The sequence below is a fragment of the Carcharodon carcharias genome, chromosome 22 (assembly GCF_017639515.1).
Source record: "Carcharodon carcharias isolate sCarCar2 chromosome 22, sCarCar2.pri, whole genome shotgun sequence".
Taxonomy (NCBI): Eukaryota; Metazoa; Chordata; class Chondrichthyes; order Lamniformes; family Lamnidae; genus Carcharodon; species Carcharodon carcharias.
Genome location: NC_054488.1, coordinates 45,614,267 through 45,640,065, shown reverse-complemented (window position 1 = coordinate 45,640,065; position 25,799 = coordinate 45,614,267). Strand labels below are relative to the sequence as shown.

Sequence of the window (25,799 nt, the reverse complement as noted above, 5' to 3'; positions counted from 1 at the left end):
AACCATCTTCTGTTATGCTCAATATGATTCCAACCAGTGGGAATTTTTCCCTTTGATTCCTATTGACTTCAATTTTGCTCAGGCTCCTTAATGCCATACTTGACCAAATTCTGCCTTAATGCCAAGGGCCGTCACTCACCTCTGAGACTCAGTTCTTTAGATTATGTTCGAACCAAGGCCGCAATAAGTTCTGGAGCAGAGTGACCCTGGTGGAACCCAAATTAAACACTGGTTAGCAGGTTATTGCTTAGTAAGTGCTGCCTAGTAGCAATGTCGACGACAACTTGCATCACTTTGCTGATGATTGAAAGTAGACTGATGAAGTAGACTGAAAGTAGATTGAAAGTAGACTGATTGGATTTGTTCTCCTTCTTGTGGACAGGCTATACCTGGGCAATTTTCCACATTCTCAGGTAGATGTCAGTTTTGTTGCTACACTGGAACAGCTTGACTATGGGCGTGGCTCGTCCTGGAGCACAAGTCTTCAGCACTACAGCTGGGATGTTGTCAGTGCCCGTAGCCTTAGATGATTCCAGTGCACTCAGCTTTTTCTTGATATCACGTGAATCAAATTTAGAGCCGAAACAAGGAAAAATTTCTTCACTCAAAGAGTTGTGGATCTTTTGAGTTTTCTACCCCAAAGGGCTGTGGATGCCTTGTTGCTCAGTAAGTGGAATGGGCAATAAATACTGGCCTAGCCAGCGAAGCCACATCCCTTGAAAGAATTAAAAAAAAATCTTCAACACAGAGATTGATATATTTTTGGATACTAAGGGCTTAAAAGGTATACAGGTGATGCAGGAACATGGAGTTGAGGTAGAAGATTAGTATTGAATCACGGAGCAGGTTTGCAGGGCAAATTGGTCTATTCCTGCTCCTTTTTTTATGCTGAGTTTAAAACAGAGCAATAGGGAACAGATATTTTACTTGTAATTCTCTTTACAATTATCATTACATCTTCAGCACATATTCCCCAATTTCTTCAGTTGCACATGGAAGTGATCATATGATTCCTCACTGCAGTGAGAATGTTTTTTCTTCACAGATGGAATAACTTATGCAAGACAATGAAAATTGCTACAAAATAAGAGACATAAGGGCACCAGTTTGAGATCCTTAGAGCATTAACAGACTGTTTTGGGTTGGCCTCAAGTGGCCCCCAAATACCACTGACCTTAAGACAACAATGACTGCGTTCCTATTTTCTCACATTGTTTTATGAAATGCTCCAGAATGCAAATTTCTATGATATAATCAAACACCGGTAATTAAACATTTTTGAGAGAAAGAAAGAAACTCAAAGCTACACTTCTCCACAGGACCCAAGGACAAGGAAAGAAATATAACCAGCCATGGTATGCATGCATACTTCTTCGTAGGTAGGCATTTGTAGCTTATATTTCATCAGGATTCTGCTCTCCAAGAGTGGTATCTTGGAAAAGGTTTGCTGCCCACTTCTCAGGCCAGAATTGGCATTTTGAATACCTCAACAGTGGGGAACAAACAAACAAGCTAATTACCTTACATGGGGTCCTCGATCTCGGTTCCAATGAGTTAATCGAGTCCAACTGACATTAGCATCAGATTTGTCATGTGCTCTCCCAGACCTGAAACGTGCTTCGACACCGGGAGGTGGAAATCTGCAGAAATTGATCAGCATAAAACGATGGTCCCACTGTCGTGCTCAGGCTAGGTAAAAAATAAATAGGATGCATTATACAACTAAATAACTAAAAGATAAAATAAAAGTTAGTAATACTAATCCATGGGATTGTTGCACAGAATTGCTTTTGTGCAAAGTTTCATAATTCCTTGCAATTGTTAAGTGTGTATTGGGCAATGCAGACAACCTGGGCTTTCTGCCTGGCTTTGAACAATTTAAGCTACCAGGTTAATGCATTTCTGAGCATTCTCAAAATATAAACTTAATTAATTAGGCTGAAATCAGGACTTTAAAATTTCTTTCTTTCAAACTTGCTACCAATTTTGCAAGAGCAATTAAAAGTCAAAATAGAAAACGTTAGAATCACACAAGCGCCTGCATCTCAAAAAATGTGAAAATGAACATTACCATTTTTGGTACCATAGCGAAAGGTCCCTTCCTATTTTTTATGCAATGGGTGCAACATCGCAAGATTGAATTTTCAAATTATCTGGTCATCTTCATTCCACCTAAACATTAACTAAATTGCTTTAGAAATACTTTCCTGTGAATCCCCAAATTCAGTTCTTAAACATATGTGTATGCATTGAGGAGGACATTTTATTTCTTTCCAATTTTCCTCTGATTTGAAAAGCTCATAATGGAAACAGTTATGTGGTTACTGCTGTAGATCAGATCCTCTCAAGTGCTAATTTTCATCTGTGAATTTGGCAATGAAAATTTACAGGCTATTTATCGAAGGCAGGGTTGGCCAACCTTTTTGCCTGGGCGGCCACATTTCAAAATTTTTCTCACTCAAGAGGCGGATGAGCAAACATCAGAAAGATAAAGTTCAGCGTAACATTCCACAAGAATTAAATAAAAAAGATATTAAATTAAACAGCTTGCTGAGCAAAAATAGAAAAGAGTAATAAATAGAATATCAGTGTACAACAGGGTGATTGTGTGTGTGTCCAATTCACTCCCAGACTCAGGGTGTTCACCCACTCACCCTTATCACCTGTGAGTGATGAGAGTGCATGAATGAAAATCCTGACACTGGGATTGAGCCAGATTTATGGACACTTCCTGTCTCTCACACACACACACACACCTCCCTCTCACTCCTCACACTCTCCTCCCTCTCTCCATCATTCCCTCTCACCCTCCCATATCCTCTCTCTTTGCTCGTTCCCCCGTCGCACTCCCCTCCCCCTTCCACACCCTCTCCCCACCCACATCCTCTCTCCCCGGCCTCTCCAACCTGCACCCCCTCTCTCCCCTCTCACCCCAAACTCTCCAACTCTCACCCCATCCCTCCCCCGTCGCCCTGCCTTTCTTCCCTCACCCCCCTCACTATCTCTCCTCCCTCTCTCTCCACTCACACCCTCTCTTCCTCCCCACACCGTCCCTCTCCCATCTCTCCCCTTCCACACCGTCTCTCCCCAAACTTCTGCACCGTCTCTCCCCCCTTGTGTAACGTCTTTCCCCCCCTCACACCATCTCTAGCCCTTCTCTCCACCCCTGCACCATCTCTCACCTGTCGCTCCCCCCGCCACACTGTCTCTCTCCTGACTCTTCCCTCCAACACCATCTCTCCCCCCTCGCACCGTCCCTCTCCCCCCTCGCACTGTCCCTCTCCCCCCTCGCACCGTCCCTCTCCCCCCTCGCACCGTCCCTCTCCCCCCTCGCACCGTCCCTCTCCCCCCTCGCACCGTCCCTCTCCCCCCTCGCACCGTCCCTCTCCCCCCTTGCACCGTCCCTCTCCCCCCTCGCACCGTCCCTCTCCCCCCTCGCACCGTCCCTCTCGCCCCCCCTCGCACCGTCCCTCTCCCCCCCTCACACCGTCCCTCCCCCCCCCCCTCGCACCGTCTCTCTCCCCCCCTCGCACCGTCTCTCTCCCCCGTCTCTCTCCCCTCGCACCCTGCCTCTCCCCCCTTGCACCGTGTCTCTCTCCCCCCCTCGCACCGTCTCTCTCCCCCCCTCGCACCGTCTCTCTCCCTCCTCGCACCGTCCCTCTCCCCCCCTCGCACCGTCTCTCTCCCTCCTCGCACCGTCCCTCTCCCCCCCTCGCACCGTGTCTGTCCCCCCCTCGCACCGTGTCTCTCTCCCCACCTCGCACCGTGCCTCTCTCCCCTCCTCGCACCGTGTCTCTCTCCCCCCCTCGCACCGTGCCTCTCCCCCCTCGCACCGTGTCTCTCTCCCCTCCTCGCACCGTGTCTCTCCCCCCCTCGCACCGTGCCTCTCCCCCCCTCGCACCGTGCCTCTCCCCCCCTCGCACCGTGCCTCTCCCCCCCTCGCACCGTGTCTCTCTCCTCCCTCGCACCGTGTCTCTCTGCCCCCCTCGCACCATGTCTGTCCCCCCCTCGCACCGTGTCTCTCTCCCCCCCTCGCACCGTGTCTCTCTCCCCCCCTCGCACCGTGTCTCTCTCCCCCCCTCGCACCGTGTCTCTCTCCCCCCCTCGCACCGTGTCTCTCTCCCCCCCTCGCACCGTGTCTCTCTCCTCCCTCGCACCGTGTCTCTCTCCCCCCCTCGCACCGTGTCTCTCTCCTCCCTCGCACCATGTCTCTCTCCCCCCCTCGCACCATGTCTCTCTCCCCACCTTGCTCAGTCCCTCCCCTCTATCCCCTCTCGCACATTCCCTTTTCCTCCTCACACCGTCCCTCCCTCCCTTGCACCTCCCGCCTCTCCCCTGCCTCACACGCATCCCCTCTACCCCGCCTCACTCGCATCCCCTCTCCCCCGCCTCACACGCATCCCCTCTCCCCCGCCTCACATGCATCCCCTCTCCCCCGCCTCACACGCATCCCCTCTCCCCCGCCTCATACGCATCCCCTCTCCCCCGCCTCACACGCTTCCCCTCTCCCCCGCCTCACACGCATCCCCTCTCCCCCGCCTCACACGCATCCCTCTCCCCCGCCTCACACGCATCCCCTCTCCCCCGCCTCACATGCACCCCCTCTCCCCCGCCTCACATGCACCCCCTCTCCCCCGCCTCACATGCACCCCCTCTCCCCCGCCTCACATGCACCCCCTCTCCCCCGCCTCACATGCACCCCCTCTCCCCCGCCTCACATGCACACCCTCTCCCCCGCCTCACATGCACACCCTCTCACCCGCCTCATACGAACCCCCTCTGACCCGCCTCCTCCCCCTCTCGTTGAGCGAGGAACAAGTTTGATTTAAGGAACACCAGGGATTTCTCTATCAATTTTGTTTCTCTTATCTAATGATAAAAAACCTCAGAAGGAAGAGCTCTTTCTAAGTGGATTGTTCCAGCACAGCATTTTAGAAACCTCAAATCAAGTCAGTAATCTTTTCAACTGAGGGTAGCAGAGGGACATCTGGGAAAAGGATTTTGTTCATTTCTACAAATCAAAGAGAATTTTCCTTACTTCACAAGTCTTTGCAATATTGTAAACATAGTTGGAAGATTTCCTATATTTGATATTTCAAACGTAATCTTAAAAAAATACAGAGGAAGTCTTCTAGCTTAATTCCAAAACAACCTGATTAATTTACCCAAGTTAACATTTATCCTAAAAAGGAACATTGTAAAATACACCTACGTTGTACATTTCTGTAATGTGATGACATCTATCACTGATTTTGTTTTAAATTCTGATTTTCTCAGATGTTACCATCCCTGCAGCAACAAAGAATTTAGTCACAAAACTAAACACACCAAGTTTGATATATGAATAATTTACACAATATATACTGAAAAAACCAAGGCTTGCTCAAGTGAACTTTGTAAATGTACTAACATCTGAATAACAGCAACAACTGCACAACTAAACATTCCCTTTTTTTATCAACCTCTTTACCCTTACACATTTTAAGACTGTAATGCTCCCTTTCCTCTACCAAAATACCTAGCCTATCAAGTTTGGATGGATTTTGAAAGCATATTTATGGTCTACATTACATTAGAGCGTTGGACTAATAATATGGAGGACGTGACTTCAAAACAAGTTTGAGAATTTGAATTCAGTTAAAATAAATCAAATCTGAAATTAAGACTGAGTATCCATGAAGCTGAATAAAAATTAACTGGTTCGCTGATGCTCTTCAGGAAGGAAACCTGCTAACCTTACATTTGACTCTTAACTGCCCTCTTGTGGTCTAGCAAGCCAGTCTTCAGCTATTTATTCTGCATGATAAAGAAATTGCTGAATGCACTGGACAGCAAAGGCTGCAGGCCTCAACAAGAGGGTATGCTTGTACAAGGAATGGAGAAAGTTAGCAAGCAGATGCAGCAAGCAATTTGGAAGGAAAATGGCATGTTGGCCTTTATCACAAAGGGATTGGAGTACAAGAATAAAGAAGTCTTGCTACGATTGTACAAGGTTTTGGTGAGACCACATCTGGAATACTGTGTACAGTTTTGGTCTCCACATTATTAATAAAGGTTATACTTGCATTGGAGGTGGTACAGCAAAGGTTCACTAAATTTGGTGTCTGCGATAAGGGGGTTGTCCCATGATGATAGACTGAGTAAATTGGACTTATGTTCTCTGGAGTTTAGAAGAATGAGAAACCTACAAAATTCTAAATCGGTTTGATAGGGTAGATCCTGAGAGATTGTTTTCGCTGATCAGGGAATTTAAAACACTGGGGCACAGTCTCAAGGTAAGGGGTCGGTCATTTAGGACTGAATTGAGGAGAAATTACTTCAAGGATGGTGAATCTTTGGAATTCTCTACCCCAGAGGGCTGTGGATGCTCAGTTGTTGAATACATTTAAGGCTGGGATAGACAGATTTTTGGTCTCTCGGAATCAAGGGATATGGGAGTGGGCAGAAAAGTGGAACTGAAGCCCAAGATCAGCCACGAATGTGCAGAACGGCACAACAGGGTCGATGGTCTACTCCTCCTATCTGTGTTCTTGATCCTGACTGTAATGCTGAAGCGTAATACTCCAGAACTCAATAGGCCTCCAACCAAGCTATTCTAATGCAGCCACAAAACTGGCAATCTGAAAACACAGAAAATTACCCAGCTACTTCCCTACTTTCCTTTACCAAGGAGGTCTTGTGGCTCAGTAGCTAGCACCTCTGCCTCTGAGCCAGAAGCTCTGGGTTCAAGTCTCGCTCCAAGACTTGTTGGCCATAAAATAAGTGTTGATGATGGGGTTCAAACAGGTTGATAATAAGCCTGTTAATCCTTCCAATACTTCCCAACTATTCATGTTTGCAAGTGACACTTATGCTCACCAAGAGCATTCAGCTTGGCCACTTCAGCTTGTTCCATGATTTAGTGAGATCATGGCCGATCTGCGACCTAACTCCATATATCTGCTTTTGCCCCAGATCATGGACTCATAAGTTTAAATATGGGCTTGATGGATTTTAACAATTGATTGAGCTTCAATAGCTGGCTGTGGAAGAGAGTTCCAAACTTCACATTTTATATGTAGAAGTATTTCCTAATTTCACTCCCGAAATGCCTGGCTCTAATTTTTAGACTAAGCCCCATTGTCCTAGGTTCTCCAACCAGCAGAAATAGTTTCTATCTACAATATCTGTTGGAGGTCTTGTGGTGCAGTGGGTAGCCTCTTTACATCTGAGCCAGAAGCTCTGGATTTGAGTTCCACCCCAGGACTTGATGGCTAAGGACGGTGCATTAAAAACGTGGCCAAACAAGTTGAGTACCTACCCCCAAATCCTTCCAACATATGCCAATGGCAGGTGGTAAGAGCAGGAGAGATTCCTGGTCAGTCATGTGATGGAAAGAATGTTGGAGCCTCTCTCATCACTATACATAGCGCCAGCAACAACATGCATTTACAATGCAGAGTGAACTGCAAGACAGCACCACACTATCTGTTCCATTAATAGCTTGAAATCTTTGATCAAATCGACCCTTAACTTTCCAAAGTCCAGGGATACAATACTACCTTCTTGTAGTTTAAGCCATGGAGCCCAAGTATCATTATGGTAAATACCCAGTTCTTGCATTCTTGGTCTTGCCCATTCTTCTCCCTCTTAGAAATATTATAGAGTTCCTCTTCTCCTAGCCTTCTACTCCACCAGCCTCCACATTCAACAGATAATCTTCAGACATCTGCAGCGAGATGCTACCAGCAACTCATTTACCCCTCCCCTTTCAGCATTCCAAACGGACTGTTCACTCCCCGACACACTAGTCCACTCTTCAATCACCCCAACACCACCAACCCTTCACTGTAAGCATAGGAGATGCTACATCTGTCCTTTTACCTGCTACCTTCCCCTTGTCCAGGGCCTCAAACACTCCTTCCAGGTGAAACAGAGATTACCTTGTACTGCTTTTAATTTAGTATACTGTATTCGCTGCTCAGAACGCACTCCCCTCTACATTAGGAAGACCGAACAGATTATGTGACCACTTTGAGGAACAATTCAATTCAGGTCACTCGTCACTTTAATTTTCCGTCCCACTTCCACTTCGATTTCTCTTTCTTTGGTTTCCTACGGTGTTCTAAAGAAGCTCCACAGAAGCTCAAATAAAAACGTCTCATCTTTCGATTAGGCACCTTACAGCCCTCCAGACTCAAGTGAGGTCAACAATTTCAGATCATAACTATTGCTTCCATTTTCTTCCGACAGCAGCAGTTGTTAATGCTTCTGTTTTAACCATTTACACCTCCACTAGACCCGTGTTTTTCTCCAGATTTGTGCCATCAGCGTCCCCGTTACCTTGCACCATCATCACTTTTGTTGTTTAATCTCTGCTGCCTTCTACCCAAACACAGAACTTTCCTTTCTTTCCTCTGTACTCTGTACTTGGTTAAAACATGTTACATCCTTAATTTTTTCCAGTTTTGATGAAAAGCCATAGGCTTGAAACATTGGCCTGGATCTTCTGGGCAGTGGCAATGATTATGAGATTGCCACTGTGATCAAAAATTCCCCTACTCGACATTGCTGTGCATTTCTACTGGGGTCTTCTGACCCCAGCTTCCACAGAAATGCGCAGTGCAAGTCCATTGGGGAATTCCACTGGAGTGTAGTAGAGTTGGGGAATACAGGACAAGCCCCTTTTTTATGGCTCTAGCTGTTGCATGGTAAGTTTAAAGGTCCAGTTTGAATGTGAGTGGACGAATGTAAATGAATAGATGAATGAATGGGTGAGTGAATGAATGGGTGAGTGGACAGGTAGGCAAGATAGGTAAGTGGGTGGGGGGCATAGATGGATGGGGTGGGTGAGGTGGATGAGCGCATAGTCGGTTTGGTGGGTAGTTGGGTGGTCAGGGGTAGTCGGTTCAGGAGGATAGTCAGGAGGTTGGTGGGTAGTTGGGTCGGAGTATGGTCAGGTCTCATCGGGGGCGAGTAGTCAGGTGGTCAGGTCTGGTTGGACGAGTAATCAGGTCGGGGGTAGTCAGGGGTCAGGGAGGTGATGAGCTGGGTCAGTTGTGTAGATACCCAGATATTAGACTAGGTTTTAATCTGTCTACCATTTCCTGGGTAACTACCCAGGTAAGTCCCACAGAACCATTTGAGGTCTCTGACTTGAACTCAGTTTTTAAAATTCTTTCTAGGGAAGTGGGCGTCACTGGCTAGGTCAGCATTTTATTACCCATCTGCAACTGCCTTTGAGAAGGTGGTGGTGGCCCACCTTCTTGAACCCCTTAAGTCCATGCGGTGTGGATACACCCACAGTGAAGTTTGGGAGGGAGTTCCAGTATTTTGACCAAGTGACAGAGAAGGAACAGCGATATAGTTCCCAGTCAAGATGGTATAGTGGCTTGGAGGGAAACTTGCAGGTGGTGGTGTTCCCATGCATCTACTGTCCATGTCTTTCTATTTGGTAGAGGTCGCAGGTTTGGAAGGTGCTGTTGAAGGAGCCTTGGTGAGTTGCTGCAATGCATCTCATAGGTGGTACACACTGCTGCCACTCTGGTGGTGGAGGGAGTGGATCTTGGAAGTAGTGAATGGGGAGTCAATCAAGCAGGCTGTTTTGTCCTAGATGGTGTGAAGCTTATGTCAGTATACTTTTAGAGTATAAATCCTCTAAGTTAAGAATAACATCAAAGGAAACAACAAGGCTAATCAGGCTTATTGAACAAGGCCATTTGATTTCCTCTGTACAATTATGACAAAAGGTCTGGATGAAAATCTAACTGTATAGAGTTGAGTTGAAGCTTTCTCAGTGACCTTAGAAACATCAACAGGAACCTCATACCTTTTGCTCCTTGGATCTGTCAGCTGGAGGACAGAAAAAAATAACTTCCAAATGTATCTTACAGACAGGAAATTTCATTAAGCATATTTACTGGTATTATTATTAAGCCTGAATTTCTTTGTTGTCTAGTAATTGATAAATTTTGTTTAACTATCAATGATATAAGAATACACAATTCAGTCTTGAAACAGCAAAAATATAAGATGATTGAAAATCAATTTTATTGATAATGTCAGAATTTAAGGAGTTTATGTTCTAACCCAGTGATTAAGAGCAAATGTAGATATTTAAAAGTGGAGAAATACATATTTGAATGATAATAGGCCATTCTCACACGGGTTCTAAAGTAGCCGTGTCAAACAGCAAATTGTCCCATTCTCAACCAGGCAACTATACAGACCATTTGAAAAAATAGAGATGAATGGGGTTATCTTACAAACTTGCATATGAGGTGATCCATAGCAAACCTCTCCGGTCTTTTAAAAAATCAACGATCCTTGCACATATCAGCTATCGCTTTGAATTATTTTAGTGGTAGCTATTTCTCAAGTTCAATTTTGGCACCTGCTGCTGATTTAATAACATCTATCCTTGATTCCACTGGGGGAACTATAATTTGTAAATCAGTCGTGAAAAATTGGACTGAGCTTGGGTGTGTGAAAACTGTCTTAGTGTAGGAGATAACAGATGAAAGGACACCAGTATGGACCTGTGATGAGAGGCACTAGCAATGGATAAATTGTCACACTAGGAGAGAAACCAAACAATTACACTGGAGCACCTGAAGGTGATATGACCCGCAATATGAAACCCCTTTCCTTCTTTTACATCCCAAAAAGGGACATATATTTCCAGACATATACAGAAGTTCTTAAAAGATTATATTAAAAAAGTTTTCCTTTGATCATCCACATTCTTATGTTAAGATATTGCAGTTCCTTATAGAAGTTGGTTGTGATAATCAGTTAAGTTTTAAAAAATATTCTTTCTTGGGATATGGTTGTCACTGACTAGGTCAGCATTTATATTGCCCATCCTTAATTGCTCTTGAGAAGGTGGTGGTGAACCATCTTCTTGAACCATTGCAGTCCATGTGGTGTAGGTACACCAAGAGCGCTATTAGGGAGGGTTTAGAGGGTGTGAAAGGACACCAGTATGGACCTGTGATGAGAGGCACTAGCAATGGATAAATTGTCACACTAGGAGAGAAACCAAACAATTACAATCACACACCCAACACTGAAGAAACGGCAATATAGTTCCAAGTCAGTATGGTGTGTGGCTTGGAGAGGAACTTACAGGTGGTGGTGTTCCCATGCATCTGCTCCCCTTGTCCTTATAGGTGGTAGAGGTTGCGGGTTTGGAAGGTTATGTTGAAGGAGCCTTGCTGAGTTCAGACAGTCAAAAAGAAAATGATACAGCATCAATGGCACTGACAGAAATGTTCTATCATATCACATGCAACAGTTACTGGTCATTAAACTTTTTTTTAAGACAAAAGCACTTCCCTTTTAACAAGTTGTCTGTAAATTATCAGTTATTCAAATCTGTTTACAATGCCATTTGTTATGTGGATTCCTTGCATTGAGTGCAAGGGCTCTTGCCATTTAAAAAAAAAATCCTTCGGTACCATAGGTATTTTTGTAGTCACTTGATCCTATACTGTTGAAGTAAATACATTTGACATTAACAAAGGAGGCCTCATTTTTAAATCAAAATAACTTGTACTTATTTAGTGCCCTTAATGTAGAAAAGCATCCCAAAGTGCTTCACAAAGGCATAATAAGACAAAATTAGACATGGAGACAAAGCGATATTGAGACCAAAAGTTTTGTCAAAGAAGTGAGTTTTAAGGATGGTGTTCAAGATGGAGACTTGAGAGGTTCAGTGAGCAAATTTCAGAGCATTCACCACCACCTTCTCAAGAGCAATTAGGATGGTCAATAAATGCTGGCCTAGTCAGCGATGCCCACATCCCATGAATGAATTAAAAAAAGGTAAACTGCTAAAGTCATGTCCACCAACACTGGGTAGAATGGCAATGCATAAGAGGCCAAAATCAGAAAAACGGAAAGTTCTCAGAGGGGTTGTAGGGCCAGGGGATGAATCGGAGACAATTTAGTTCAGCGACAACAGGGCGGCTGAGCAGGATGTGGTGTGGGATAGGATAATGACAGCATCTGGAAGAGCTGAAAGTTACACGATATGAAGGATGGGGGGCTGAGAGAACTTTGGAGGAGAATGAAATCTAAGCTCCAGGGGAGGGAATCAAAATTAATAATTAGTGCACTGTGAACCATTCATTTCAGCAAATTTATTGAATTATTAAGTCCATTCTTTTATAGTTATTTGAAAACCAAATGGGTGCGAATTGCCAATCAACTCTATTTGAGAGTGAATTATGATGCTGAAGACAGATGAATCAACCATCAGCAATTCACACTTCACACACATAACTAAACAGGATCCTGTCTGGTCTCAACGTTAGGCTGAAGAGTTTGAAACTAGTTTGTGCTCTAATGTGGGTACCAGAACATTTTAAAAGAATGCATCAGCATATAATACTGGGGAGCAATACGCAAAACCAAATCTCAAGAAAAGATCATGAACGTCATTGCAGCTATCAATTATGCCATTTGAAAATCTAACAACAGGACCTTAAAATGGAGGCAATCCAGCAATATTTAGAGATGTGCAAAAGGATACCTAGATGGATGACAAAGGGTCGATGCGCAAGAATAAAGTTAAATGGCTACAACTTTACTGAAGATAACTTTCAGGGCTATGTCTGCTTATTTTTACAGCCATAATGAGATTTGAGTTTCCCAGCTTTAATAGAGGACAGATGAGATAGGTGATATAACATAGAAAATAAATTTGAAAAACTGAGAAAAGAATCTAGAGTAAAATATTAAACAATATACAATCAACCAGGGTTTCTGGTAACCCAGGAAGTCAAGGTTCTGCTGACTCTTGAAACAGGTCACCACCTTCTTGGTATTTTACAAGAAACAGATTCCAAACCCTCAAGAGTGAACTAATTTCAAGCAAGCCTATTCAAAATTAACTCTGCTTTCTGGCAATTGCATGCAATTTAATGACTGAAACATTTTGACACAAATGTCTGCAAATTGGAGCAAACAGAATAAAAATATCAAAAAGATAACTAATGAGCAAGACTTTATCCATTCAGCCACATTCCTAACCCATTATAATGCAACTGAAGTTACATTTCTGAAAGTTACATTTGCCTACACAAATTTATAAATTTAACCAGCTTAGTTCCTGATCAGGACAAATTCAAATAATCCCATAGTAACACAGGTGGCACTTAAGTATACAATGTTAGGAAAGTTATAACTCTGTGTCTGTTTCATGTAAACTGTGGAAAGTTAGTACCAGAGACACAGGTGATCCAGAACATATGTTTAAAAAATTGTTCTGATTTTAAAAAAATCTGAATCCACTTTATTTGTATTACTTAAAATATCAAGAGACTTTATCCATGGTCAAATATAACTATTTCCAACATTATCTGGAAATTTACAGAGATTAATAATCAGCATTGTTATCATCACATTGACAGTCTCCAACCTTCTTTATGATTTCACTAAAATTAGCTTTTCAATTGCCATTACTTACGGTAAAATAAAGTCTACCTGCTGTCTCGTACATTACATTCAACTGAAGCATCATCATATAAATAAAAACAAAAACAAAAAAACTGCGGATGCTGGAAATCCAAAACAAAAACAGAATTACCTGGAAAAACTCAGCAGGTCTGGCAGCATCGGCGGAGAAGAAAAGAGTTGACGTTTCGAGTCCTCATGACCCTTCGACAGAACAGAAGCATCATCATGTCATTCAGGAACAATGACTTCTCAGTACAGCTGTGAAGCCAGTGCTGGTTGGAGAAAGGTAATCCATGTTGTAAGAAGAATAGTTTAATGGTAAAAAAACAAAGTGGGGTGGCTGTATTGGCTCTTGGATTCCAGCAACAGCCACGAAACTGACATTTCTTCATATCAATCAGCTTATTAAAAGCACAGTCAAACCTACCATTAGGATCAATATCATGTTGAGAGACACTGAGACGCACTGTGATAACTCTTACTGAATGATACCTTGCTCAGTGTTTCTGAGGTCTCTGTTCAGTTTCTATAATTTGGAGATTGCCACAATAGATCTAGTTTAGTTTTGCCCATCTTAATTGATCTAGACATTACCAGAGAATTTGGTTTACAAAAATTATGTAAATAATCACTCTAACTAGAATGACATTAAGCAAAATGACCCCATATTTGAAAGCAGCAATTTCATGTATTCTTGGCTTAGCCACAAATGAAAGTCCAATGACTCCCATTCCTTCATTTCCTGAAACAAGAGCCCACTCATCTGCTTCAAAATGTAGAGCAACCATGACAAAAAGACAAGTGGTCTTGAAGCTGTGGTTTAGTTTCTGCACCCAGATGATAGAGGAGAAAAAGTGCTGTTTAAAAAGAATTCACAGCAGTTTTGTGCTACTAACGCATCAGAATATTGACAAACAAAACATATCATAAAAGAACAGAATACTTTCAGAATACAGGAAGATAAAAGCAGATTTGCAGAATGGGTGGATAAAAGGCAAATAAAATTCAATACAGTGTTAGAGGAGGGGACAGGGGAAAGAGGCAAACTGAATTCCTTTATTTTTCTCGCTATCTGTCCGTAAGCAGAGGTTTTTTGAAATAGGCTGTGGTGTGTTTCCCCAAACCCTCCATTTGTGATGTCAATTTTAAAGTGACTCACAGCAAACTCCCTTTAAGGTTAAATCAAGTATCGTTTATTCATACATTCAAAACAAGGGGACGGTCGTCACAACAACACACACAAGCACACAAGAAGGAAACCAAAGATATGGATATTAATTCATGTGAATGTGAGGGTTCCTTCATGTAGGAGTTAAGGTTCAGGCGGGTTCAGCTACTGAAAGCAGGAGTTGCAGAATTCCTTTAAAGTTGCTGATGCCACAGCAAGACTAGCTTGGTATACAGAGACTTGGTCCGCTCTACAGGTGGTGGCAGGAATCTTCCAGAGAACCAGGCTTCAAGGAGGCTTCGACTTGAGACAGACTTGTTGTCAGCCTGAAGTCTGGCTTTGGTGTTGACAGGCTAGCTGTTTAGCAGCAGGCTGATTTGGGAGTCTATTAACATTAAAACTTTCCAAAGGCCAAAGAAATTAGGTCATGTGGTGCTGCCCATTGATCAGTTGGTTTCAGGTTAACAATCAGTTTCAAAGTCTCTGGTCAAAATCCATTGTTCACCTCAGGAGTTAGATGATGGCTATTAGTGGCTCGGCAAGTATAACGAATTTCGATGGTTCTCTCTTTGTTTTAAGTACAGACTGGGGAGACAGACCATCTGCTTCCCCCTTGTTTCATTAGATTGTAATGGGTCACACAAAGATAGGTGTGAGATTCCACAAGGATTTGTGGAATTGAGGGTTGAGCTTTGTCCTGTAATTACAGTTGGAAGTTCCTAGAACTGTAGCCAACTTGCAAATCATGTGACCTGTAGCAGCCATGTTTATAGTCCAGCAAAGTCCATTTTTAAATAAAAGTGAGGTTTGATTTAAACGGTTTATGATCTCTTGAGTCTTATGGATATGACAATAGCGAAGCATGAGGTTGTGGTAGAAGGATAAGGAGGCAATTTATTCATTCCTTGGGACTTAAGAAAGTAAATAAAGGTTGAGAAGCAAAAAGAACTAAGAATACAGATACATAAATTATTAAAAAGTAGCAATGCAAATTAATTAAGCCTTAGAATTCTGGAATTCATTTCTAGTGGAATAAAATGCAAAGCATGGGAGGTACTGTTAAATTTATGTAGATCTTGGTTGGACCACACTCAGGAGTATTGTGTGCTGCTCAGTTTGCCAAACCTGGATGGGGAAAAACTGCTGTCACATATAGGCCAGTCCAAAACAAGTGGGAATAAATATAATAAAAGCAAAATACTGCGGGTGCTGGAGATGTGAAATAAAAACAGCAAAAGCTGGAATCTATCAGCATTTTAAAGTCCTATTGAGTTGGTCTACATAGCAATAGCAATTACATTTTCAAAAGTAATTGGTTTGGGACATTGAGAATGCTATAAAAATATAAGTTTATGCCTTTAAAAAAAAGGTGTAGGTCTGTTTAATGTAGGCAGGGCCAGGGAGAGAAATCATGCGTGCTTCTCCTGTTTCCGGACCCCTTAGCCCCACCACCTCCCCCACCCCACATCCTTCTGGTGCCCAGAATTAGAAATGACAGTCACCATGGACATTTGTAAGTGTGGTTAGTTTCAATGTAAAATTAGAAAATCATAGAGTCATAGAGGTCTACAGCACAGAAAAAGGTCCTTCGGCCCATTGAGTCTGCACCAGTCAAAGAAGTATCCCATTTTCCAGCACTATGCTCATAGCCTTGTATGCCATGGCATTGCAAGTGCACATCTAAATATTTCTTCACTGTTATGAGGGTTTCTGCCTCTACAAACCTTTCAGGCAGTGAGTTCCAGATTCCCACCACCCTCTGGGTGAAAAGATTTTTCCTCACATACCCTCTAAACCTCCTGCCCCTTACCTTAAATCTATGCCCCCTGGTTATTGATCCCTCCACCAAGGGGAAAAGTTCTTTCCTGTCTACATTATCTATGCCCCTCATAATTTTATACACCTCAATCATGTCCCTCCTCAATCTCCTCTGCTCCAAGGAAAATAACCCCAGTCTATCCAATCTCTCCTCAAAACTAAAACTCTTCAGCCCAGGCAACATCCTGGTAAATCTCCTATGCACTCCCTCTAGTGCAATCACATCCTTCCTATAATGCGGATTCCAGAGCTGCATGCAATACTCTAGCTGTGGCCTAATCTGCATTTTATATAGTTCCAGCATAACCCCCCTGCTTATATATTCTGTGCCTTGGCTAATAAAGGCAAGTATTCCATATGAGCTCTTAACCACCTTATCTACCTGTCCCCCTACCTTAAGGGGCATGTGGACATGTACACCAAGGTCCCTCTGCTCCTTGGTACTTCTCAGGGTCCTACCATTCATCATGTATTTCTGTGCCTTGTTTGTCCTGCCCAAGTGCATCACCTCACACTTATCTGGATTAAATTCCATTTGCCACTGATCAGCCCATCTGACCAGCCCATCTATATCCTCCTGTAATCTAAGGCTATCCTCCTTACTATTTAACACCCCACCAATTTTCGTGTCATCCACAAATTTACAGGTCAACCCTCCTACATTCAAGTCCAAATCGTTTACTTATACCACAAATGGCAAGGGACCCAACACCAATCCCTGTGGAGCCCCACTGGACACAGGCATCCAGTCACAAAAACACCCCTCGAACATCACCCACTGCTTCCTGCCACTCAGCCAATTCTGGATCCAATTTGCCAAATTGCCTTGGATCCCATGGGCTCTTACTTTCATTATCAGTCTTCCATACGGGACCTTATCAAAAGCCTTGCTGAAGTCCAAGTAGACTACGTCAAATGCATTGCCCTCATCTACCCACTTGGTCACCTCTTCGAAAAATTCAAATTGGTCAGGCATGACCTCCACTTAACAAAACCATGCTGACAGTCTCTGATAAATCCCCGCTTCTCTAAGTGTAGATTAATTCTGTCCCTCAAAATTGCTTCCAAGTTTCCCCACCACTGAGGTTAGACTGACTCCCTGGTTTATCCCTTCCTCCCTTCTTGAATAACGGTATCACATGGGCTGTCCTCCAGTCCTCTGGCACATCCCCTGTGGCCAGAGAGGTATTGAAAATTATTGCCAGTGCCCCTGCTATCTCCTCCCTTGCCTCACTCAACAGCCTGGGATACATTTCATCCGGGTCTGGAGATATATCTACTTTTAAGCCTTAGAACCGCCTCCCTTTCTATGCTAATTTCTTTAATTATATCACAGTCCTTCTGCCTGATTTCCATATCCAAGTCATCCCTCTCACTTGTGAACACCGATACAAAGTATTCAGTTAGAATCCTACCTATGTCTTCCAGCTCCACACACAAATTACCACCAAGGTCCTTAATGGGCCTTACTCTTTCCCTAGTTATCCTCTTACTCTTAATGTACTTGTAAAATAACTTTGGATTTTCCTTTATTTTACCTGCCAATGTTTTTTCATGCCCCCTTTTTGCTCTCCTAATTTCCTTTTTAAGTTCCCCCCTACACATTCTACACTCCTCTATGGCTTCCGCTGTTTTGAGCCCATGGTATCTGCCATTAGTCTCCCTTTTTCTCTTTATCCAATCCTGTATATCCCTCGACATCCAGGGTTCCCTGGGTTTGTTGGTCCCATCCTTTGTCTTTACTAGAATATGTTGGCCCTGTAACTCTCCCTATTTCCTTCTTGAATGATTCCCACTGCTCTGACGCAGATTTACCTATAAGTAGCTGCTCCCACTCCACTCTGGCCAAATCATATCTGATCTTATTAAAATCGGCCTTCCCCCAATTGAGAACTCTGATTTCTGGCCCATCCTTGTCCTTTTCCGTAACAACCTTGAATCTAACGGAGTTATGATCACTCTCTGCAAAATGCTCCCTCACTGATACCTCTACCATTTGCCCGGCTTCATTCCATAAAATTAAGTATTTCAATACCTCTCTTGTAGGACCTTCTACGTACTGGTTTAAAAAGCTCTCCTGGATGCATTTTAAGAATTCCACTCCCTTTAAACCTATCACACCATGACTAACCCAGTTAATATTGGGGAAGTTAAAATCCCCCACTATTACTACCCTATTATTTTTACTACTTTTATTTTTATTATTTTTAATATTTTATCACTCAATGCAAAGTGTAATTTTTCTGCCAACCAAGTCCACTTGTGTGGACAGAAATAGCAAATAGAAGTAGCATTTAGCAAGACTTCTTGGCTTTTGTATTCTTATTTTTAAAGTCCATTGAAAGCTAAGGTTTCAGTACATTCACGTGATACACTTTACAACCATGGCTTTGTCAGACAATTGTACCCAACTTGGTCATTCATATTATGCAACCAGTTCTGCTTCTTTGAACTTGGCCCTATGCAATAACCAGGCAGCAACATCCAAAAGACTCGAACCTCACAAACATCGCAACCAACCATCCTATGTACAAATGAGGATACCTTGAACTAACAGTATGGACATATTCTATTGGTGCATGACTCCTGGTTTCACTTCCAAGTTTAAAAATGGCAAAAACTTCCAGTAAATTAGCACCAACCAACTGACCCGCAATAATGTGCTATTTACCTAGCACAAAGGAAGATGGCTGTGGTTGTTGGAGGCCAGTCATCTCTGCTCCGGGACATCACTGCAGGAGTTCCTCAGGGTAGTATCCTTGGCCCAACCATCTTCAGCTGCTTCATCAATGATTTCCTTTCCATCATAAGGTCAGAAGTGGGGATGTTCACTGATGATTGCGCAATGTTCAACATTCCATTGACCACCTTACAGGAAGGACGTAATAGCTCTGGAGAGAGTGCAGAGGAGGTTTACAAGAATGTTGCCCGGGTTAGAAAAGTGTAGCTACAAGGAGAGATTGGATAGGTTGGTGTTATTTTCCTTAGAACAAAGAAGACTGTGAGAGGTGGTTTGATTGATGTGTACAAAATTATGAGGGGAATAGATAGAGTGGACAGGATAAAATTGTTTCCCTTGGCAGAGAATTCTAGAACCAGGGGACATAGATTCAAGATAAGTGACAGAAGGTGTAGGGGGGACATGAGGAAGAACTTTTTTTACCCAGAGGGTAGCGGGGTCTGGAATTCACTGCCCGAGTTGGTAGTAGAGGCTGAAGCTCTAAACTCTTTTAAAAAGTACCTGGATCTGCACCTTAAGTGCTGTAAACTGCAGGACTATGGGCTGGGTGCAGGAAGGTGGGATTAGAAAGGGCACCTGGGTGTCCTCGGGCTGGCATGGACAAGATGGGTCGAATGGCCTCCTTCTGTGCTGTAACTTTTCTTTGGTTCTATGGTTCTATCCACACAAGTGGGCTTAGTTGGCAGAAAAATTACACTTTGCATTGAGTGATAAAATATTTTCTAATTTTACATTGAAACTAACCATACTTACAAACGCCCAGCACAGAGCATGTATTAGGAGAGCAAAGTACAGCAGATGCTGGAAATCTGAAATATAAACAGAAAATGCTGGAAACAATCAACAGGCTAGGCAACAATCTGTGGAGAGAGAAACAGAGGCAACGCTTTAGGTCAATGATCTGCATTAGTTCTGACAAAAATTCACTGACCTCTGTTTCTCTCTGCACAGATGCCACCAGGCGTTTTGAGCATTTCCAAAACTTCCCTTTCCATTGAAGCAAAAATAACCCTTTTTCCAGCCCTCTAAAAAGCAATCAGATTTCTTGTGAGCCCCTCATTTCCCACAGCAAGAAACCCAGCAGCTTGAGATCTGGTTTGATACAACATTAAGCATAATTTCAAAAAAACTGTTAAGCTATGAAGAAAAGATATACAACTTGCTGAGCCAAAAAAATCAATATCTAAGCAAGAAATTGATAATTTTAAAAAAATGAGTAATTAATAAAAATGAACAATAAAAAACTTTAAAAGGTGTCAAGCAGCAGAGCTAATAAAAACGTTTTTTGTCTCTTTGCTTAAGAAGCAAAGCTAGAGAGGGACAGACCAGGCCCCACATCCTGTCACCAGAGAAGGGGGAGCGGACAGGAGTCAAGGTAAGGAGTTGGATTTAACTAAGAGTGATCTTGTGTTAACTTCTGGCCACACTATGGGCTGGTCTCGGTAGAATTCATATGGAAGTGGGGTTCGGAAGCAGGTTGCCTTTCAGCCTGCGTTATCCTCCTCTGCCCACCCATTGTGTGGATAGGTTTTGCAGAGGGAGTAGCAGGAGTGTGTCCCCTCCAACATCAAGCAGCCTGTGTATGCATGTGTGTGTGTCCGGTTCACTCTCACGGTTCTCACACAGTTCTACTCACAGTTACACTCTGACTCAGTCATACTCTCTGTCATTCTGTCACTCTCTCACAGGCATGCAAACTCGCACTTGCACTCACCAAGGGAGGACTGAGGTCGGGAGGGAACATAGAACCCTTAGAACCAGAACCACCTGTGGTGGAAGTAAAGCCTGAGCCTGTATTGGAGGTGAAAGTTGCTGAGATAAAATCTCCATCCTCTCCACCTACCGATTCAGCACCCATTCTGGCTAAAGATTCCAAGACGTTCTCCTGAGCTGTTTTTTTTTAAATTTGTTCATGGGATGGGACGTCACTGGCTAGGCCATTTATTGCCCATCCCTAATGAGGGCATTTAAGAGTCAACCGCATTGCTGTGGGTCTGGAGTCACATGTAGACCAGACCAGGTAAGGGCAGCAGATCTCCTCCCCAGGATGGGTTTTTATGACAATCAGCAATGGCTACGTGGTCATCATCAGACTTTTGATTCCAGATTTTTATTGAATTAAATTTCACCGTTTGCCATTGTGGGATTTGAACCCGGGTCCCCAGAGAATTACCCTGGGTCTTCTGAAATACTAGTCCAGTGAAAATACCAATATTGTCACAGGACTAGTATTCCAGCAGACCACCTCCCCCATGGCTTCAGGAACAAGTAAGAATCTGCCTGTTCCTAGCATTATCTGCACCAATTAAATTTCAACTTTTGTCGTTGTCAAAGCCCTGAAACCACAGCCCAAATCAGAGACAAAACAAGAAATACAGATCAGCGAATTAGGGAATGGCAGGGTGCCACGATGGGACCCCAGGCCAGGTCACAGTGAAAATGAACCGGGGGATACAGAAACAATCCGATCACCGGCCAATTATTAGTTATTGGTCAGGAACCTACCTCAGGATATTGATGAGATGGAGCAGAAAGAGTTTTTCACATGATACGATGTGATGGAAGGAACTCTGCATTAACATGAAGAGTAGAAGCTGGAGGGGGTCAGGCTTGGATGGAGAGGTGAGACACTAGGCGCTTTACCTCTTGCCTTGTGCTTCAGCCAGCTCTGAAGGAAGAAGAGTGAAGCTTAAAGAAGCAGCTCTCGACGACGACAAGGTCGTGACTTAATCCACCAGGTAGGCAAGGAGGGACTGAGGAACCTAACTTGTCATATTACTTGGCCAATGACAGCAATCATTGGCCGATTAGCCTGCCAATCATGATGCTCTACATGCCTGATTGGCTACTTGGACACTGACCATCCAGGTTGACAGGTTCTTTGGTCAGTGAGCCTAGGCCACAGTGATTAAGCACTATCCGCACCCCACTCTCCAGTTCCCTGAATGTAGGAGCAATTCAGTGGGTAAGTGACATACAGGGAATTACTCTTTCAGAGAGGCACAATGGGCCAAATGGCCTCATTCTGTGCTATAACCATTCTGTGATTCTGGAATTTTATTTGCACCTTCGTGCTGTAATCTTATGCTCTGTTCACTCACATGTGCATAGAGGCAGACACTCTGGTACCAATTTGTCTAAACAAATTGCCACCTCTTGGGCCTTTCAGCTTTAAATCCAAGTTAAACAACCTGTTTGTGTCCACTGTGTAGGCTCACACATTCCAACTTGTTGAGGTAGTATCGGGCTGGGCAACTTTATAAGCATATTCCAGCACCCTGTTGGGTTACAACATTAATTTAATTTTAAAGAAACGCAAAAAAATTCACAGAAGCGTAGCAAACTTAAAGTCTGCCCACATATCTGTCAGTCATTAGAAACATAGAAACAAGGAGCAAGAGTAGGCCATTCAGCCTTTTGAACCTGCTCTGCCATTCAGCATGATCATGGCTGATCCTCTTTCTCAATGCCATATTCCCACTTTCTCTCCCTTGATGCCTCTAAAATCTAAAAAATTATCAATATCTTTCTTGAATATACTCGGTGACCTGGCCCCCATAGGCTTCAATCTTAGAGAATTCTACAGATTGACTGCCCTCTGAGTGAAGAAATTTTCCTCATCTTAGTCCTAAATGTCCTGTCCCGCATCGTGAGACTGTGGCCCCTGGTTCTACACTCCTCAACCAGGAGAAACATCCTCCCTGCATCTAGTCTATCTAGCCCTGTTAGAATTTTATAAGTTTCAATCAGATCCCCTCTCATTCTTCTAAACTCTAGTGGATACAGGCCCAGTCAAACCAATCTCTCCTCACATGATAGTCCTGACATCCCAAGTATCTGCCCAGTGAATCTTCGCTGCATTCCCTCTATGGTAAGTTTCTTAGGTAGGGAGACCAAAACTGCACACAATACTCCAGTTGTGGTCTCACCAAGGCCTTGTATAACTGCAGTAAGACATCCCTACTTCTGACCTCAAATCCTCTTGCAATGAAGGCCAACATACTGTTTGCCTTCCTAATTGCTTGCTGCACCTGCCTGTTTACTTTCATTGGCTGGTGTACAAGGATACCCTTTGTACATCCATTGCCACCGCTTTCACTGTTTGAAATTGTTGGTGCCTGAAATGCACACCTAACTCTCCTCTCCTGGTCAATGGTGGACCTTTAAAGTCTGTTCATTTTCTTGGTGCTGGGAAGCACCTTCTAATGGCCTGACAGGACACTAAATACTTTCTAAATTAAAATCTAACAACTTGAAACAAGAACTGAAAGTGCTTACCCTCTCAAAACTAAACGCTGGAATAGATTATTGTTAGTGAAGTCAAAGATTATGGGTCAGGTGGAAAGGGAATCAGGTGCTGAATTGCGGAGGGTGGAGGGGCTGAATGACCTCTTCCTGTTCCCCCTGGATAGTCTCTGGGCTGCTGATTGTGGGGATTTGATAAAAATGGAAAGTGCTGGAAACCCTCAGTAGCTCGGGGACCATCTGAGGATCCAGTAACCACTGGAGGAACATGAACAGAAACAAGTTCCGAGTCATTTCATGTCTGTCTGTGTGTAAGAGAGAGAGAGAGAGAGAGGGACCGTTGCTTGACCGAGAACCAGGAATGAAATAAATTAGTTGTCAGGAGCCAAATAAATATGGCGGCTCAGCCTTCCTCAGGTAGATTCACAGTCCGCCCACCCCGGCAAGTTGGGGGGGGGGAAGGGAGGTCAGAAACTCCCCCTCTCATCTCCCATTACGGAAGCCCCGAACAGTCAATGGTTAAATCCCCCTCCCCAAACAGTGGTACAGTCTGACACGTGACCCCCCGGCAGGGGCCGGGTGGTTGTGGTGGTTGTTGTTGTTGTTTCTTAGCAACGGAGAACATGGCTGATGGGGAGAGGTAACTCGGCATCACTGTTCCCAATCTGTCCACAATGCTTCCCTTTCACACTTAAAAAATAATGTTGTTGTTACCTAGTTGTGCGCGACATCAGGAAATTCAAGTAATTTCGAAATGTTATTTAATATTTGCGTTAAAAGATTCCCAGACGCAAAGTTCATTGATTAGAGGAGGGATCTTCAATGTGATCATTTGAAAATGTAACTGCGTCTGATGTATATTCTAACTTGAAAAGGCGCAGTTTTCTTCTGTTCTATTAGGTTTACAATGGGCATCACTCGATCGTTGTGAATTTCATTCCTGAATTTTCCTCGATGTTCACAATTCTTAAAAGTGTCTACTCTGTATTTTTTATCGTGTGGTCATCAAACAATATAAATGCATACGCAACTGGTATAGAAGCACAAATACAGAAACAAATACTGCAGATATTTGGAAATTTGAGGTAAAAATAGTGAAAAACTCAGCGGGTCTGGCAGTATCTGTGGAGAGAGAATCATTGTTAATGTTTCAGGTTATTTGATCAGAACTGGAAAAAATCAGAGCTGCAACAAGTTAAGCAAGTACAGAGGCAAAGTGTGGGAGGGGAGCAAGGAATAAAAGGAAAGGTCTGTGACAGGGTGGAAGACAAGAAAGATTAAGTGAGGCTAATGTGGGTGGTAATGAGACAAGGAAAGTAATAAAACGTTGGGTTTAGAAGAGTTGTAAATGACAACAACAGAATCAATGTCAGCAGCTACTGTCTGAAAGAATTGAAGCGGCTGTTATGACCTGAGATTGTTTAACTCAATTTTGAGTCGTGAAGGCTGTAAATTTTCATTCATAGGTGTGGGTGCCCCTGGCTAGACCACCATTTATTTCCCATCCCTAATTGCCCTTGAGAAAATGGTGGTAAGCTGCCTTCTTGAACCCCTGCAGGCCATGTGTTGGGAAACACCTACAGTGCTGTCAGGAAGAGAGTTCCAGGATTCTGACCCAGCGACAGTGACGGAACAGCAATATAGTTCCAAGTATGGATGGTGTGTGGCTTGGAGGGGAACTTAAAAATGTGTATTTTTTATTGTGCAGTTATCAAACAATATAAATGCATACGTAACTAGTATAGAAGCACAAATACAAAAACAAAAACTGCTGATATTGAAAATTTGAAGTTTTCCCATGCATCTGCTGCCCTTGTCCTTCTAGGTGGTAGAGGCCATGGGTTTGGAATGTGCTGTCGAAGGAGCCTTGGCGAATTGCATCTTGTAGATGGTACACTGCTGCGTTGGTGGTGGGGGGAGTGAATGTTGAAGATGGTTGATGGGTGGAAAGTGCCTAATTGAACATTGAAGTCCTGTTCTTTGAGCTTCTGTAGAGCTTCGTTAGAACAGTGTGGGAGATTGAAGTCAGAGGGAGAATGGGCATTGGATTAGAAGCTCAGGATCACACATGTGGACTGAACAGAAGTGTTCCATAAACAAACACCCAATCTTCACCAACGTGTCAAAACAGGTAGTGCTGCAACAATAGAACTCTGGTTTTGTTTCTGCAATCAGTCACAAGTTTAGCTGGATAGAAAAATCTGGTGGTTGGTTTTGAATTTTATAATTTCAGTCCAGAAACGCAAGGCATAAACTTGCATTTGTATGTATTTTGAGCTTTGGTATTACTTGTTACTGATTCATATTCAAGCCATACAGCACTTGGTTTTTACTATTGCTACACCAAAGCGAAGTGAAATGTGAAAAAAACAGGTAAATCAGGAAATG

General features: G+C 43.4%; 1 protein-coding gene and 1 pseudogene across 2 annotated transcripts in view; one reads left to right on the top strand and one right to left on the bottom strand.

Moving 5' to 3' along the window:
- LOC121293667 overlaps window positions 1–14,228 on the bottom strand; it is a 41,768-nt pseudogene extending 27,540 nt beyond the window's left edge.
- A 9,748-nt stretch (window positions 14,229–23,976) lies between these two features.
- The window catches only part of ccdc40 (coiled-coil domain containing 40), a 75,964-nt gene continuing 74,141 nt past the window's right edge, over window positions 23,977–25,799 (top strand). Inside the window, exon 1 of one of the 2 annotated variants that reach the window (XM_041217081.1) lies at window positions 23,977–24,051. Coding sequence is in view for 1 of the 2 variants with exons in the window: in XM_041217080.1 (XP_041073014.1) it covers window positions 24,035–24,051 (17 nt within the window). In the remaining variant the exon portion in view is untranslated. The remainder of the gene's footprint in view (window positions 24,052–25,799) is intronic. The other variant, XM_041217080.1, reaches the window with a different exon arrangement.